This window comes from Coregonus clupeaformis, unplaced genomic scaffold, assembly GCF_020615455.1.
Source record: "Coregonus clupeaformis isolate EN_2021a unplaced genomic scaffold, ASM2061545v1 scaf3706, whole genome shotgun sequence".
Lineage (NCBI taxonomy): Eukaryota > Metazoa > Chordata > Actinopteri > Salmoniformes > Salmonidae > Coregonus > Coregonus clupeaformis.
The window spans coordinates 22,107-40,569 of NW_025537160.1; the positions used below are offsets into that span (position 1 = coordinate 22,107).

Genomic DNA, 18,463 nt, shown 5'->3' on the forward strand with positions numbered 1-18,463 from the left:
TTCCTCAACACATTTCAGCCCCTCTCCCTCTGCTTCCCTACAATGTTTCCTCATCACATTTCAGCCCCTCTCCTTCTGCTTCCCTACACTATTTCCTCAACACATTTCAGCCCCTCTCCCTCTGCCCCCCACACGGTTTCCTCAACACATTTCAGCCCCTCTCCCTCTGCTCCTACAGCCGTCTTGTTGCAGTGTGTGAGTTAAACACAGGGTCCCTTTAGGCCTCATCACATCCTTATACTACACATGTACTGGAGTGGACACTCCCTTGCAAGATCATGTTTTGAATACCACCGGAGTTCTGAACACACACACAGACAAACTTACAGAATTGGAGTGTAGCTATGCACCTCTCCCTTTCTCTGTCATCAACCAAAGCCAGAGAAGGAGTGTGTGTATGTATGTATGTGTGTGTGTGTGTGTGTGTGTGTGTGTGTGTGTGTGTGTGTGTGGTGTGTGTGTGTGTGTGTGTGTGAGAGAGACAGACAGAGAGAGAGAGAGAGAGAGAGAGAGAGAGAGAGAGAGAGAGAGAGAGAGAGAGAGAGAGAGAGGGAGAGAGAGAGAGAGAGAGAGAGAGAGAGCGAGAGAGAGAGAGAGAGAGAGAGAGAGAGAGAGAGAGAGTGAAAAACCACAGTGTGCCATCACAGCTGCAAGATTTGTGACCTGTTGCCACAAGAAAAGGTCAACCAGTGAAGAACAAACACCATTGTAAATACAACCCATATTATGTTTATTTATTTTCCCATTTGTACTTTAACTATTTGCACATTGTTACAACACTGTATATATACATAATATGACATTTGAAATGCCTTTATTCTTTTGGAACTTCAGAGTGTAATGTTTACTGTTAATATTTATTGTTTATTTCACTTTTGTTTACTATCTACTTCACTTGCTTTGGCAATGTTAACATACGTTTCCCATGCCAATAAAGCCCTTAAATTGAAATTAGAGAGAGAGAGAGAGAGAGAGAGAGAGAGAGAGAGAGAGAGAGAGAGAGAGTGAGGAGTAGAGAGAGAGGAGCACAGAGAGAGGGAGGAGAGAGAGGAGTGGGTTGGGAGGGCAGAGAGAGAGAGAGAGAGAGAGAGAGAGAGAGAGAGAGAGAGAGAGAGCACAGTCTGCTGGAATGGGCATTTGAGTGACAGAGCTGGTACACATGCACACAAACACACACACACTTCCCCCTGTTCCTCTGTTAGTAGTGGAACACTTCCCCCTGTTCCTCTGTTAGTAGTGTAACACACTTCCCCCTGTTCCTCTGTTAGTAGTGGAACACACTTCCCCCTATTCCTCTGTTAGTAGTGGAACACACTTCCCCAAAAAACGTTGCCTGCCTGGTTTGCTTAATATACGGAATATGAAATAAATTATATCATTTTTTTCTTGATCATGAAGTATATTTAAAACCAAATGTTTTACTGGGTGACTTTCACTTTTACTTGAGTCATTTTCTATTAAGGTATCTTTTCATTTACTCAAGTATGACAGTTGGTTACTTTTTCTACACTGCTTCCATCCAGCTATCTACTATCATTATCATATGTGTGAAAAACTTGGTTGGAAATCACACAAGACTGATCTCAGTTAATTCATACTGTATGTTGTAGTCTTTCCAAGAGAGAAATCACACAAGACTGATCTCAGTTAATTCATACTGTATGTTGTAGTCTGTCCAAGAGAGAAATCACACAAGACTGACAGCCTGTGAGTTTATTAAAAGCATTCAGTGATTACATGGCAGTTTAGAGAGCAACAGGTCTTTATCTGTAAAGGGTAAATAACATAACATCAACATAATCTGCACTCACATCACAAATATGAAATAAACACTTCTCAACAATACCTTTGAGATCATTCATATATATTACCATATTTATTTACTTTAATTTGATTAATTGATTGATTTGCACACAGCATATTCACAATTTAATGTATATCAGACCTGAACTAAGTACTATACTTTATCTGTAACCCACAGATCATAAGAGAATAACATCATTATCTCTATATACTACTAACATCATAACAATATTCTACATAATAATCAATACCATAATATTTATAATGAATAACATCATTATCTCTATACTACTAACAACATAACAATAATCTACATCAGTCAATATCATAAAATGTATAATCAATAACATCATGAGAGGTAAACAACAGCAACAAAACAATCCCCAACAACAAACTAAAATGACCCCTTTATTCAGATGTTTCAAAATACAAAGAATGAACAGATGATTATAATAATACATGGACTAATAATGGAAACACTTCAAGATAAAGAATCTAAGAGAAACACTAAATAAGATAAAGACATAAAGACAAAAGCTAAAAGCAGCAATACATTCTGGAACACAAAACAGACCTAATTGAGCTACTCTCTAAAAATAATCAAAACCCCATGTTACCCAAAACCCCATGTTACCAAAAACCCCATGTTACCAAAACCCCATGTTACCTAAAACCCCATGTTACCAAAACCCCATGTTACCCAAAACCCCATGTTACCCAAAACCCCATGTTACCAAAACCCCATGTTACCAAAACCCCATGTTACCCAAAACCCCATGTTACCAAAACCCCATGTTACCAAAACCCCATGTTACCCAAAACCCCATGTTACCAAAACCCCATGTTACCAAAACCCCATGTTACCCAAAACCCCATGTTACCAAAACCCCATGTTACCCAAAACCCCATGTTACCCAAAACCCCACGTTACCCAAAACCCCATGTTACCCAAAACCCCATGTTACCCAAAACCCCATGTTACCCAAAACCTCATGTTACCCAAAATCCCATGTTACCCAAAACCCCATGTTACCAAAACCCCATGTTACCCAAACCTCATGTTACCCAAACCCCATGTTACCCAAACCCCATGTTACCCAAACCCCCATGTTACCCAAAACCCCACGGTACCCAAAACCCCACGGTACCCAAAACCTCATGGTACCATGGTGGTACAAAACAAACAAAAATTAATAATGGTGATTATAATCACTCCTTTTAGATTTCTTCCAAGGTTATAAAAAGATAAACTAATTCTGAACATGTGTTATTAAAATTAGAACCACTTAAGGTTTGTCACCACATTTTAAACACCAGTCCACTGCTGACCATAGATTTAAAACACAAAACTGACCTAAGATCAGCATGTAGGGTCAGCATCATTCTACTCCTACTCAGTCCCCTGGGCTGCTCTCTCCTCTCCCGGTCCAGCTTCAGCTCTGGAGCTCAGAGAGACCATCTCCATGGCATTGGCATCAACATAAAGATCCATGCTGCTCACCCTGTTCACTCTCTTCTGCCTCCTGGTGGTCTAGGGAGACACAGCACCAAGAGTGAGTGAGTGAGTCAGTCATGGACTAATAATGGAAACACTTCAAGATGAAGAATCTAAGAGAAACACTAAATAAGATAAAGACATAAAGACAAAAGCTAAAAGCAGCAATACATTCTGGAACACAAAACAGACGTAATTGAGCTACTCTCTAAAAATAATGAAAGCCCCATGTTACCAAAACCCAATGTTACCAAAACCCCATGTTACCAAAACCCCATGTTACCAAAACCCCATGTTACCATGGTTGCAAAAAAACAAACTAAAAGGAATCATGGTGGTTGCTGTCACTCTTTTTAGATGTCTTCCAAGGTTCTAGAAAGATAAACTAATTCTGAACTTTTCAGCTATTATTAAAATCCCGGTCTCCCGTTCTCTCTGTGTGTGTGTCTCTGTGTCTCGTTCTCTGCGCGCCTCTCATTTTCTGCGCGCCTCTCATTCTCATCTGGTTAAAAAAATTGTTTTACATTTTACGTCATTTAGCAGACGCTCTTATCCAGAGCGACTTACAGCTAGTGAGTACATACATCATTTTTTAAACTGGCCCCCCATGGGAATCAAACCCACAACCCTGGCGTTGCAAACGCCATGCTCTACCAATTGAGCTACATCCCTGCCTGTCATTCCCTCTCCTACCCTGGACGACGCTGAGCCAATTTTTTATATTTTTTTTATGTCATTTTAGCAGACGCTCTTATCCAGAGCGACTTGCAGGAACAATTAGGGTTAAGTGCCTTGCTCAAGGGCACATCGACAGATTTTTCACCTAGTCGGCTCAGGGATTAGAACCAGCGACCTTTCGGTTACTGGCACAACACTCTTAACCACTAAGCTACCTGCCGCCCCGTAATTGTGCGCCGCCCCATGGGTCTCCCGGTCGCGGCCGGCTACGACAGAGCCTGGATTCGAACCAGGATCTCTAGTGGCACAGCTAGCACTGCGATGCAGTGCCTTAGACCACTGCGCCACTCGAGAGCCGAGTTAATCACACACCTTAAACACAGATATAGACCAATGTAGAATCTGAACCCTGCTCAAAGACACAAACATTTAAATGACTTGTAACGTCTGAGTAACTGTCTTTACCTTGTAGTACAGGTAGATGGTGGTGATGGCTGTCAGTAGGATCAGCAGCACTACAACGTGTCTGATGATGAAGGCTGGCAGAGGAGAGGCTGCAAACAGAAACACCTTTGATGAGGGGACTGGTCATCATCACATAGATCTGTGGGAAATCTGTCAATGACAAAGTTAGAAGTCTGGTTCATGTTCAGTTACCTGTGACGGTGAGGTTGAGGAGCTCACTTTCAGAGGAGAAGTTATGAGAGAAAACATAATTGTCATAAACACAGCTGTAGTTCCCTTGGTGGGAGTCATCTGCAGCAGGGAAGAGGAAGGCAGCAGAGTGATTGACAGCTGGCTGGGTCTGGGTTCTGTTGGAGCCGGTGAACGTGAGGGAGGAAGGAGCCTCCTGGGTACTGTGGCTGAGTGGAGCAGGTGATGGTGAAGTTGTAGCCCCTAAACACTCGGGCCCCTGGTGGCCCCTGGAGACCCCTCCCATTGAGTCAGTCAGGAAGATATCAGGCTGGACCAGGAGATCTGTAACAATAAAAGAGAACAAGAAAAACCTCTTCAACTAGTTTCCTATAGATATGACAATAACATCAGCATGTAACAGTGCTAGCCACCCTCCCTCACAGGGCAACATGAGTAGTGGGCCTACAGTCACAGAGACAACATATGTTGATATCAGGCTGAAGCAGGACATCTGGAACAAGAGGAGAGAAAAAGAAAACGTAGCTCCTCAACTACTTTCCTCATTTAGATATGACAATAACATGACATGTGACAGTGGTGGTGAGTAGAGACGTTCACTGAGATAACACTCAAATACAAAAGCATTCTGCGATATTTAAGTTGTATTTGATTCCTACTTGACTGAGTGATTTATTTTGCAGACTTACAAGCAAACAGTCATCATTAGAGGGGCAGAGGAAGTTGAATGAATAAAGGGAATCAGTGGAATATAATGATCATATATTGATATTTCCTGAGCAGATCACTTATGTGGCCTACCACTTCGTGGCTGAGCCAATGTTGCTCCTAGACGCCACGTCGAAAGTCACTGAGCTCTTCAGTAAGGCCACACAAGCTACTACCAATGGTGGTCTGTGGATTGTATGGCTTTGTGTGATCGATCCTATACACCTGTCAGCAACAGGTATGGCTGAAATAGCTGAATCCACTACATTTATATTTTAGTCATTTAGCAGACGCTCTTATCCAGAGTGACTTACAGTTAGTGAGTGCATACATTATTTTTTCATCCCTGCCGGCCATTCCCTCCCCTACCCTGGACGACGCTGGGCCAATTGTGCGCCGCCCCATGGGTCTCCCGGTTGGAGCCGGCTACGACAGAGCCTGGATTCGAACCAGGATCTCTAGTGGCACAGCTAGCACTGCGATGCAGTGCCTTAGACCATTGCATTTTTGGCCATAAAGTGTAGCATGTTATTACCTGAGCAGATCACTGTGAATCCAGGAACGACATAATAAGTTAAAAACGATGTCCCACACTCCCTCAGTGAAGGCTCAGACCCAGAACAACGAACTCCAATCCCTCCAGTGGTGTTTCCAGCTAGTAATGAAACAGTGGAGCCACAACCCAGCTGTCTACACACTACTGCAGCTACAGCCTCCTTGTTCCCGTAATCACCTCCCAGAGTCCTCCACTCTCCCTGGTTGTACCGCTCCACTCCACCAGCACAGCGACTGCCTCCTCCCACCAGCCTCACATCATCAGGCTCTGAGAAAAGAAGAGAGAGAGACAGTAATCTTACTATTTTCTCACTATAAACACACCTATATTGCCTCTCATATTTTTCACTCCAGGCGAGAAACAATGTTGATTGAGTGACAAACTGTTTCTTACCTGAGCAGGTGAGTCCAACAGCATTACCAGGTAGGCAGGTGTTGTTTTTTCTGTCTGAGGTGTCACAGTCCAGGAGAAGGGACTCATTGCCTTTACACTGGAACTCTTTATCCCAGGTCTGACCCCCACCTTCTCCATAGAGCCCCCCCTGTAGAGCTGCAGGAGCCCCACAGCCAAGCTCCCCACAGACTACCTCTGCATCCTGCTGGTCAAAGTCAGCTTCACACACTGAGGCCCAGGACTGATTGGACTTCACCTCCAGTCTCCCAGAGCAGAGACCATCTCCATCCACAAGCTGCACAGACTCTGGAGAAAAAGAGTTGGTTGAACATTCAATCAGTTTTGTTGATGACACTGTCAAGGACTAAACACAAATATGTTGGATAAAAGATTGTAGTTTGCTACGTTTGATACTGTAAGAGGTAGAAATAGGGTTCTTAGTCACTCAGGACAGGGTTGGGAATAATGCAGGCAGGAGACAGGAATAAGTTCACTTCACTTTATAGAAAATAAACAGCTGGACATCCATCAGGCAGCTTCACTTCAGTAACATCTGAACTACAATGATCTGCCCATGCACATCTCCCATAAACCAATATGACAAACACAAATATAATGTTTAAATACATCTAACATCTCTCCCTGTCTTTAAATGAAATGAAAAACACATAACACATGATATGCTAATATTGTATAATGTACAAAATAAATATCTCAATATTACCAGTCTCTTACCTGAACAGATCACATGATGATAATATCCAACATTACAGACACCAGGTCTTCCTCCACACTCTCTAATTGTAGACTCATTTCCACTGCACATACTCCATAGTGTGACTCCTCTTCTTCCCTCTCCAACCAGAGGTCTTCTAGATTCAGCTACAGCATTCCCACAGCCCAGCTCTCTACATATAACCTTAGCCTCTTTCATGCCCCACCACCCAGTACATAGAACTGACCACTCTCCTTCATAAAAGACTTCCACATTCCCAGAACAGGAAGTGGTCCCATTCACCAGTCTGACTGAGAGTTCAGCTGTAAACAGCAGAGAGGAAAACACAGTGGTGAGGACAGATTATGACAGGGCTTCTGTTATTCTAACAGCAGTAATGCTTTGTGGTTGACAAGTATTAGTAGTTCCATAAAACAGTACTTGTTATTGGGTTTTAGAAAGGTGTGTATGGACACATGAATTTCTCCATGTGGGATAATAAAGTTGACTAATATTGAACTGCTATAATCACTGTAGATTTATACTCTACCTACCTGGTGGACTGACGCCTAGAGCCTGGATATCTGAGGAGAAGAGAGAGAGAGAGAGAGAGAGAGAGAGAGAGAGAGAGGCAGAGGTTAAATGAACATCAACATGACCTTTCATGATGTGATGGGGAATATAGGCTTATCGATGGTATGATGCAACAACATTTACATTTACATTTTACATTTTAGTCATTTAGCAGACGCTCTTATCCAGAGCGACTTACAGGAGCAATTAGGGTTAAGTGCCTTGCTCAAGGGCACATTTACGTCATTTAGCAGACGCTCTTGTCCAGAGCGACTCACAAATTGATGCATTCACCCTATAGCCAGTGGGATAACCACTTTACAATTTTTTTTTTTGGGGGGGGGGGGTAGAAGGATTACTTTATCCTATCCCAGGTATTCCTTAAAGAGGTGGGGTTTCAACAACACACGTGTGTACATACACTATAGATACAAAAGTATGTGGACACCCCTTCAAATTAGTGGATTCTATTCCAGCCAGACCCCTTCTTGACAGGTGTATAAAATCGCGCACACAGCCATGCAATCTCCATAGACAAACATTGGCAGTAGAATGGCCCATACAGAAGAGCTCATTGACTTTCAACGTGGCACCGTCACAGGATGCCACCTTTCCAACAAGTAATTTAGTAAAATATCTGCCCTGCTGGAGCTGCCTCGGTCAACTGTAAGTTCTGTTACTGTGAAGGGAAACGTCTATGAGCAACAACGGCTCAGCGTGAAGTTGTAGGCCAAACAAGCTCACAGAACGGGACCGCCGAGTGCTGAAGAGGGTAGCGTGTAAAAACCGTCTGTCCTCGGTTGCAACACTCACTACGAGTTCCAAACTGTCACTGGAAGCAACGTCAGAACAAGAACTGTTTGTCGGGAGCTTCATTAAATGGGTTTCCATGGTTGAGCAACCGAACAAACGCCTAAGATCACCATGTGCAATGCCAAGCATCGGCTGGAGTGGTGTAAAGCCCACCGCCATTGGACTCTGGAGCATTGAAAACGCGTTCTCTGGAGTGATGAATCACACTTCACCATCTGGCAGTCCAAAGGAAAAAATCCACGCAGCAATGTATATTTACCATTACCTCACTAATGCTCTTGTGGCTGAATGGAAGCAGGTCCCCGCAGCAATGTTCCAACATCTAGTGGAAAGCCTTCCCAGAAGAGTGGAGGCTGTTACAGCAGCAAAGGGGGACCAACTTCATACTAATGGTCATGACTTTGGAATGAGATGTTCGACAAGCAGGTGTCCACATACTTTTGGTCATTTAGTGTACATTCCCTTCCATGGAAATGTGTAACTCTCTTTGCAGATGAGTTTATATCTTTATAAGATGTGAGATAAACTTCTAAGCAACTTATCTTGGCTCAGTGGTTGAACCCAGCTAAACACAGCAAACTGATCTGTTTTGAAAAACCCCACAGGAAACTACTGACAGAGCAGCAAAGTTCACATAGTGTGTCCTATAATATCACCTCTAACTTTCTACTGCTTGAGTTCACCTCTTATAGAATATTGGTTAATGTTCCAGCACCTAAATATAAACAGTACCAGCACCCAAAATGAGTACTGATGAGGTCTCATGTTAGAGCAGGAGAAGGGGGGATGTGGTGTAGAAGCTAGAGGTCTGTTACCCAAGTCAACTCAACAGGACTGATGCAATATTCCCGAATAAACATTAGACATGGCAAAATGTTTAGAAATTTCAAGAATGAAAAAAAAAATAATAATAATAATAATATATATATATATATATGTAAGTCGCTCTGGATAATAGTTTCTGCTAAATGACTAAAATGTAAATGTAAATGTAAGAAAATTATCTTTAAAACTGCACCATTTTCTCTCCACCAACAAGAGGGGTGTGATGGAGTAGGGGGACGTTGCACCTAGACACTGATCTTGGGTCAGTTTGGGATTTTCCCCACTAATGGTTGATGTTAGGATTGGGGGAGGGGAAGCAGATCCTGATCTGGACCTAGTGGAAACTTCACCCTGGGGCTTAGACCACAGTAAGACCATTTCCAATACCCACATCCCACCCCTAGGGGGCAGCAGCAGCAGGAGACAGGTGCCTGGAGTACCAGCATGGTTTAATGGCTCTGGTGAACTTTAACCTAAGGACTTGGGTAGTGGTGCTCTTTATAGAGAATAGGGTGGTATTTGGGGCCGACCCTATGGGAAAATCTGAATTGCATTTCCTTGATTACTCGACTCCTCTCTCCTCGGCTCCTACTCAAAACCCAAAGGAGGCCAGGAGAGAGGACACAACTAGCTGACAGGATGATGAAATACTGTACTAGGCCTGGGTAATATGAAGGTGATATTACTTCATGTATCATACTCCCACCAAACTACAGTGAAGTCTGTAGGCTCCAGGGTGAACTTTCCCCTAGGTTCATGTAACCCTCTCTTCTGAGGGACCTGAGTTCCTATCAGTTTGGACCTAGTATCTAGGTGTGTGGCAGGACTATTAGACTAGGTGGTCTGTAAGTAGTCAGAATGTGAAGGTTAATGTGTGTAAAGATGTATGGACCTAACCATAAATAATGTAGTGCAGTGCCTCCACCTAATAAGTAAGGTACCCCTGAAGATATGTGTTTACTGACTAGGATATATAATAAACCCACACAGTATCTAGAACTACACAATTATTAAATATCCCTTGAACTAAGATAAGGAATAGACACAAACAACCAGTTATGAATTATTATTAAAAGGAAGACATGTCAACTCAATTTCAATTAACTCTGTTTCAATAAAACCTGAAGCTTGAATCTAAGTATAAACCAAACAATTATTATATAATTTCAATCACATCTATGCATACTTATTTAGAAAGGACCAGATGCCTCATTTATAAACGTTGCATATGCACAAAATATGCCCCAAAACATGCGTGCACCAGTTTTCACGCAAAAGTTGGCGTTTATATAAACTGAACTTGACGTGAGAATGTGCTTATCCTCCCGCTAACTTTAGACCATCATATGCACCGTTTCTAGTGGTTGAAGTATTGCATTTCAAGAATGCAAAAGTAGCCTAGTAGCCTTGTTCAAATGGGAATAAATGACGACTTATTCATAACATAGACACAGGTAACTAAATATTAAGATGCAATCATTGGCTGTTAGTGAGAAGAGCGAATATCGATTTATTTTTTCTTTGCATTCTAAAATACTATAATTAGACATATATTTCAGATTATTTATTTCATTTCCATGGTCATTGCAGAATGCATTCCTCACCTTTTCTGGCCATGATGAGTTCACATTCACGAAGTAGCAATACAACCAATTACCATGCGCATCGCTAATGTAATTGGGCCTATTAGATTGGCTATTATCATTTAACGTTTTTGCTCAATGCATCCGAAAGGGAGCGCGGTTTTTAACATACAGTAGAATTTAACAGGTGAACAGACAGTTGATCTTTTGCATTGAAGTGTGTAGGCTCGGGAGAAAGTAAATGCAATACATTATTGAATTCAAACGATCTGTTTACAGGTCCACAATAATTTGCAAATGTTTTTGTGTTTCAGATATGGTCAGATAGAAAAAAACATTCTGTCAACACCTCCAAAGACATTTGATTAAGTTCGCAACTTATATTTCCCTTAAAATAAACTGTCTTGGCCTAATTCCAATACTTCCAAAGTATACCAAAAGGGCATTATTGTCACCATAAAATGAGTTTTAATGGTCGTTCATGCGCACACAGTTCTACCACAGGTCCGATTTATAAAGGGAAACATGTATATGTAGGCGTGCGCCAAGTTTATACATCTCAATATTGTTGTGTTGTGCGCAGTCCTTTTCAGAAATAGCGCAAGCAGATATTTAGTGTAAAATGTACACAAGGGTTATAAATGAGGCACCTGGTACCAGGGTGTAATACCTAAGATGCTCATTCTATACAATGGGTTTCTCCTTCAAACCAATAAAAGAAATAGATAAGTAATTAGTACCCAATGAAAACTCACAGTCCGGACCCGGATTGCCCCATTCATCACACAGCAACATAACAGGTATTAACGTTAGAGAAAAGATCCCTCCTCGGAATCAAATAAAAAACACAGTCCTCCTCAATGAAACGGAACCGGCCCAAATGTAGCTAGCTAACTATACTGAACAAAAATATAAAGGCAACATGCAACAGTTTCAAAGATTTTACTGAGTCACAGTTCATATAAGGAAGTCAGTCAATTGCAAACAAATTAATTAGGGCTATTAGGGCTAAACTATGCATTTCACTGGACTGGGAATACAGATATGCATCTGTTGGTCATATATACCTTTAAAAAAGGTAGGGTAATGGATCAGAAAATCAGACAGTATCTGGTGTGAACGCCATTTGACTCATGCAGCGCAATACATCTCCTCCGCATAGAGTTGATCAGACTGTTGATTGTGACATGAGGTGATAACGGCAGAATAATGGCACGACAATGGGCCTCAGGAACTCGTCACGTATCTCTGTGCATTCAAATTGCCATCGATAAAATGCAATTGTGTCCGTTATCCGTAATATGCCTGCCCATACCATAATATCGTATCTGAAGATTATGCCTTTGTTAAATGTTTTTCATGAAGAAATGGAATGTTGGTTATGTTAGTATCAAAAGGCAATGTTCACATATAATAGATTATAAATAGGGGTTAAACGATGAGACGTCAGAACGGCCATAGCAATCGGAGGAGCCGTTCTCCGGACACCGCGGGTCTGTACCTATGCTGTAAACCTCGTGATATTAATAAAAGCCTCTAACACGATACAGCATAACGGACTCTTTGTTGACAGCAATAATTGCCACCACTCATCAGATACGACAAATACATATTAATTTCAAAATAACTGCATCTAGCCTGTCTGATTTGGATCAGTTATGGGTTTTTACTCGGCAGTTTAGCCTAGAAGGTCCAGGAACATTAGCAGGACAGTAATATTATGTATTTTGTCATGATGTATCATCTAACAGAAACAGGCTAACGCATATGAATTATAATAATGCGCGAGCGCGGAGGAAGTTGGATCCATTCCTTCCGCGTTTGGCGTCAGTGTTTTCAACAGCGTTTGAAAATGAGGTGGATACTCATGGGGTCCCTCTCTTCTCTCTCCTCCTCCTTCTCAAAACCCATTGGAGAAGGTCAGAGGAAACCCTCCGGCTTTCTCATCTAATGGGTTTTGAGAAGGAGTCGAGGAGAGAGGGGGTGAGGACGCAAGGATTATGCAATTGAGAATCTCCTCATTAGTGGAGAGGAAAAACAAGTGTGGGTGTCTGAAGGTGGGTGTTGCTAAACAAGTGGGAGGATCAACAGAAGTGGGTGTATGGAAACATAACAGCTAATTGGGCAGATTGGTTGCCACTCAAAACCGTTTTGCGTGACTGCTAGCTGCTAGGTTAGGCAGGTTAGGATAATTAAGGTGGGAGGTTAGAGAATTAACATGTCAGGTTAGGATAATTAACATGTCAGGTTAGGATAATTAACATGTCAGGTTAGGAGAATTAACATGGCAGGTTAGGATAATTAACGTGTCAGGTTAGGATAATTAACATGGCAGGTTAGGATAATTAACGTGTCAGGTTAGGATAATTAAAGTGTCAGGTTAGGATAATTAACATGTCAGGTTAGGATAATTAACATGTCAGGTTAGGATAATTTAAGTGTCAGGTTAGGATAATTAACATGTCAGGTTAGGATAATTAACATGTCAGGTTAGGATAATTAAAGTGTCAGGTTAGGATAATTAACATGTCAGGTTAGGATAATTAACATGTCAGGTTAGGAGAATTAACATGTCAGGTTAGGATAATTAACCTGTCAGGTTAGGATAATTAACATGTCAGGTTAGGAGAATTAACATGGCAGGTTAGGAGAATTAACATGGCAGGTTAGGATAATTAACGTTGTCAGGTTAGGATAATTAACATGTCAGGTTAGGAGAACTAACTTAGCTGGTTAGGATAATTAACATGTCAGGTTAGGATAATTAACATGTCAGGTTAGGAGAACTAACTTAGCTGGTTAGGATAATTAACATGTCAGGTTAGGATAATTAACCTGTCAGGTTAGGAGAACTAACTTAGCTGGTTAGGATAATTAACATGTCAGGTTAGGATAATTAACATGTCAGGTTAGGATAATTAACATGTCAGGTTAGGAGAACTAACATGTCAGGTTAGGATAATTAACGGGAAGGTTAGGATAATTAAAGTGTCAGGTTAGGATAATTAACATGTCAGGTTAGGATAATTAACATGTCAGGTTAGGATAATTAACATGTCAGGTTAGGAGAATTAACATGGCAGGTTAGGATAATTAACGTGTCAGGTTAGGATAATTAAATTGTCAGGTTAGGATAATTAACATGTCAGGTTAGGATAATTAACATGTCAGGTTAGGATAATTAAAGTGTCAGGTTAGGATAATTAACATGTCAGGTTAGGATAATTAACATGTCAGGTTAGGAGAATTAACATGTCAGGTTAGGATAATTAACCTGTCAGGTTAGGATAATTAACATGTCGGGTTAGGATAATTAACATGTCAGGTTAGGGAGAATTAACATGGCAGGTTAGGGATAATTAACGTGTCAGGTTAGGATAATTAACATGTCATGTTAGGATATATTAACATGTCAGGTTAGGAGAACTAACTTAGCTGGTTAGGATAATTAACATGTCAGGTTAGGATAATTAACATGTCAGGTTAGGAGAACTAACTTAGCTGGTTAGGATAATTAACATGTCAGGTTAGGATAATTAACATGTCAGGTTAGGATAATTAACATGTCAGGTTAGTAGAACTAACATGTCAGGTCAGGATAATTAACGTGGAAGGTTAGGATAATTAAAGTGTCAGGTTAGGATAATTAACATGTCAGGTTAGGATAATTAACATGTCAGGTTAGGATAATTAAAGTGTCAGGTTAGGATAATTAACATGTCAGGTTAGGATAATTAACATGTCAGGTTAGGATAATTAACGTGGAAGGTTAGGATAATTAAAGTGTCAGGTTAGGATAATTAACATGTCAGGATAGGATAATTAACATGTCAGGTTAGGATAATTAAAGTGTCAGGTTAGGATAATTAACATGTCAGGTTAGGATAATTAACATGTCAGGTTAGGATAATTAACATGTCAGGTTAGGATAATTAACGTGGAAGGTTAGGATAATTAACATGTCAGGTTAGGATAATTAAAGTGTCAGGTTAGGATAATTAACATGTCAGGTTAGGATAATTAAAGTGTCAGGTTAGGATAATTAACATGTCAGGTTAGGATAATTAACATGTCAGGTTAGGATAATTAACATGTCAGGTTAGGATAATTAACGTGGAAGGTTAGGATAATTAAAGTGTCAGGTTAGGATATTTAACATGGCTGGTTAGGATAATTAACGTGGAAGGTTAGGATAATTAACATGTCAGGTTAGGATAATTAACATGTCAGGTTAGGATAATTAAAGTGTCAGGTTAGGATAATTAAAGTGTCAGTTAGGATAATTAACATGTCAGGTTAGGATAATTAACGTGGCAGGTTAGGAGAACTAACTTAGCCGGTTAGGATAATTAACATGTCAGGTTAGGATAATTAACATGTCAGGTTGGGATAATTAACATGTCAGGTTAGGATAATTAACATGTCAGGTTAGGATAATTAACATGTCAGGTTAGGATAATTAACGTGGCAGGTTAGGAGAACTAACTTAGATGGTTAGGATAATTAACGTGGCAGGTTAGGAGAACTAACTTAGCTGGTTAGGATAATTAAAGTGTCAGGTTAGGATAATTAACATGTCAGGTTGGGATAATTAACATGTCAGGTTAGGATAATTAACGTGGCAGTTTAGGATAATTAACATGGCTGGTTAGGATAATTAACGTGGCTGGTTAGGATAATTAACGTGGCAGGTTAGGAGAACTAACCTAGCTGGTTAGGATAATTAACGTGGCAGGTTAGGATAATTAACGTGGCAGGTTGTAGGAGTAACCTAGCAGATCAGGATAATGAGGTTAAGATTAGAAAAGAGTTAGGGTTAGGTTTAGCTAAAATGCTACAAAGGAAGCAGCGCAGCCATGCAAAATGGTCTTGAGTGGCAACCAATCTGCCCAATTAGCTGTTAAGTTTCCATACACCCACTTCTGTTGATCCTCCCACTTCTTTAGCAATAACCACTTTCAGACACACTCCATGTATGCAGTTACCCTCTGGGAGAATCTAAAATTGTATACTCCTCCCGTTCTCTCTCTTCACCTCCTCTAAACCCATTGGAGGAGAAGGTCAGAGGCGGGACCTCTGGCTTTCTCATCCAATGGGTTTTGAGAAGGAGGCGGAGTATGCAATTGAGTTTCTCCCAATGACTGTGAAAGGGTACCATAAAGTAGTGTGCACTGTATAGAGCTCGCCAGCTTGAAGCCTAAATGAATGGGGTTTTGGGATAAACTCTGAAAATAAGGTCTGAGGTGAACACAGACTTAGTAGATCTTATACGTTTTGTTCTATGAGATAATATCAGTCAGTTAACATGACCTTTATGAATTATTAAGCCTTTATGGGCTTTTTCTGATTACATAAATGCTTCAAATTTCACAAAAAGTGACGTTAGCTGATGAAGATTATCTCATATAATAAATCGTAGGCTATAAGATCTCCTAAGCCTGTGTTTACCACAGACCTTATTGTCGGAATTTATCAAAAAACTCACAAAAAACTCCATTAATTTCCCGTAGGATTTGTCCAATGAACCGAGGTGGAGTTTGTGCCTACAAAAAGTCTCCATTACTATTGCTCTGTATAGGGCAGTGGTTCCCAACCTTTTTCAGTTACCCAGACGACCCTCTCATGTGCATTTTACCAGTAACCCTCTGGTCTCATGAGTCTTCTCAATTACCCCCTGTGGATAGTCCAAGTACCCCTGGTTGGGAAACACTGCTAGTGAATAGGGTCCCTTTGTCTTCCTGTCATACAGTTTAATGTCCACTAGATGGCGGTGTTCATCCAGTCTGGGCCAGGGTTGCACTACAGAACTAACACTGTTGAACCAGGCCTACGGTGGAAAACAATCCTTTATCAAGGTAATGATTCCATTCATATCTAGCCAGGCCTGTATTCATTTTTATATAGTATTTTAGATCCTAATGAATAACATTACATGGACAATGGGGACCTGATCCTAGATCAGCAGTACTCCTATTTTTCTCCTGATTGAAATGGTAAAACCTCACCACACGCACATTACGTTAATTCTCCTAATCAGCTACGTTAGTTCTCCTAACCTGCCACGTTAATTATCCTAACCTGCCACGTTAATTATCCTAACATGCTATGTTAGTTCTCTAACCTGCCACGTTAATTATCCTATCCTGCCACGTTAATTCTCTAACCTGCTAAGTTAGTTCTCCTAACCTGCCACGCTAATTATCCTAACCTGCTACACTAATTATCCTAACCTGCTAGGTTAGTTATCTTAACCTCCCAACGTTAATTATCCCAACCTGCTACATTAGTTATCCTAACCTCCCACATTAATTATCCTATCATGCTAAGTTAATTATCCTAACCTGCCACGTTAATTATCCTAACCTGCTACATTAGTTATCCTAACCTCCCCACATTAATTATCCTATCATGCTAAGTTAATTATCCTAACCTGCCACGTTAATTATCCTAACCGCAGCATTAGTTATCCTAACCTCCCACATTAATTATCCTATCATGCTAAGTTATTTCTCCTAACCTGCCACGTTAATTATCCTATCATGCTAAGTTAATTCTCCTAACCTGCCACGTACATTATCCTAACCTGCCACACTAATTATCCTAACCTGCTAGGTTAGTTATCTTAACCTCCCACGCTTATCCTAACCTGCTTACATTAGTTATCCTAACCTCCCCACCCCAATTATCCTAACCTGCTACATTAGTTATCCTAACCTCCCACATTAATTATCCTAACCTGCTCATTAGTTATCCCTAACCTCCCACGTTAATTATCCTAACCTGCTAAGTTAGTTCTCCTAACCTCCGCAGTGGCGTGTATTCATGGTTGCCAAAGGAAGCCAGGCTTCTCCCAAAAAAATGACCAAGATCAAAACATATAAAATAATGTATCTTTCATCTCTCTGTGTTTTATCATTTTCCTTCAATTCTTAAGAGGCTGAATGTATCTCACCGGAGAAAGCATCTGAGCGAGTGAAACGGTGCCCCTCTGTCTCTGTATGTGTAGGCCATTCTATCTGATGCTGTCTGGTTAAAAAGACTATGACATTGCTGCCGCTTCCCTGTAGCATTGAATGCTAACATTTGGCCTCCCTTGATCATAAAAATTAATTAAAATGCCAATCAGCGTTGAGCTAAAAGTGTGAATGGTCCTGAAATAAATCAAATCAAATAACAAATTGCATAATGACCCCTGCGCCCACCCGACCCCCCACCCGACCCCTCGCACCACCCATAGGAGGCTGTAGTGTATTAAGATTATTACTTTCTAGAGGAACAAAGAGGGGATGTTTATCTTAGTTCAAAAGTAGCCATTTGTAGGGTGACGCCCAGGGGAGACAGGTGATTGGACAGCAGAGGGAGCAACCCATATTTTTGCATTGTTTATAAGTATATGCTGGAGGAAGAAGAGGTTAGAGCAGCCATTGCAATCTGGGACGTTGCTCTCCGGGTGATCTTGACACCTGTAACTCATGCTGAAAGCTTGTGATATGAATAAACTTATGATCAAGGTTCAGTATGAGCGGACTCCTTTGTTTATCAGCAATGACTAGCAACTTTTACTCGATACTACAAGGCCTCCCCAGAGTTTGGGAACTACTGATCTATCTGATGCTGTCTAGTTCAAAATAATATGACACTGCTGCCGCCCTGTAGCATTGAATGCA

General features: G+C 41.0%; 1 protein-coding gene across 1 annotated transcript; it reads right to left on the reverse strand.

The window, feature by feature from the left end:
* Nucleotides 1-3,073: 3,073 nt before the first annotated feature.
* Nucleotides 3,074-7,113, reverse strand: LOC121566601 (scavenger receptor cysteine-rich type 1 protein M130-like). The gene is made up of 6 exons (XM_045220390.1): nucleotides 7,023-7,113; nucleotides 6,288-6,593; nucleotides 5,874-6,161; nucleotides 4,634-4,732; nucleotides 4,442-4,530; nucleotides 3,074-3,334 (listed from the first exon to the last, which is right to left on the reverse strand). Exons 1-6 carry the CDS (start codon nucleotides 7,111-7,113, stop codon nucleotides 3,194-3,196), a joined length of 1,014 nt encoding a protein of 337 aa, XP_045076325.1. The 3' UTR covers nucleotides 3,074-3,193.
* Nucleotides 7,114-18,463: the final 11,350 nt, after the last annotated feature.

Excerpts from the sequence above, each read along its gene's own strand:
- LOC121566601 (XM_045220390.1), bottom strand. The coding sequence starts at position 7,113 with ATGTGCAGTGGAAATGAGTCTACAATTAGAGAGTGTGGAGGAAGACCT. Across the intron at positions 6,162-6,287 it reads TGTTGGACTCACCTGCTCAG|AGCCTGATGATGTGAGGCTG; the intron begins GTAAGAAACAGT and ends TTCTTTTCTCAG. Across the intron at positions 4,531-4,633 it reads CCTCAACCTCACCGTCACAG|CCTCTCCTCTGCCAGCCTTC; the intron begins GTAACTGAACAT and ends TTCTGTTTGCAG.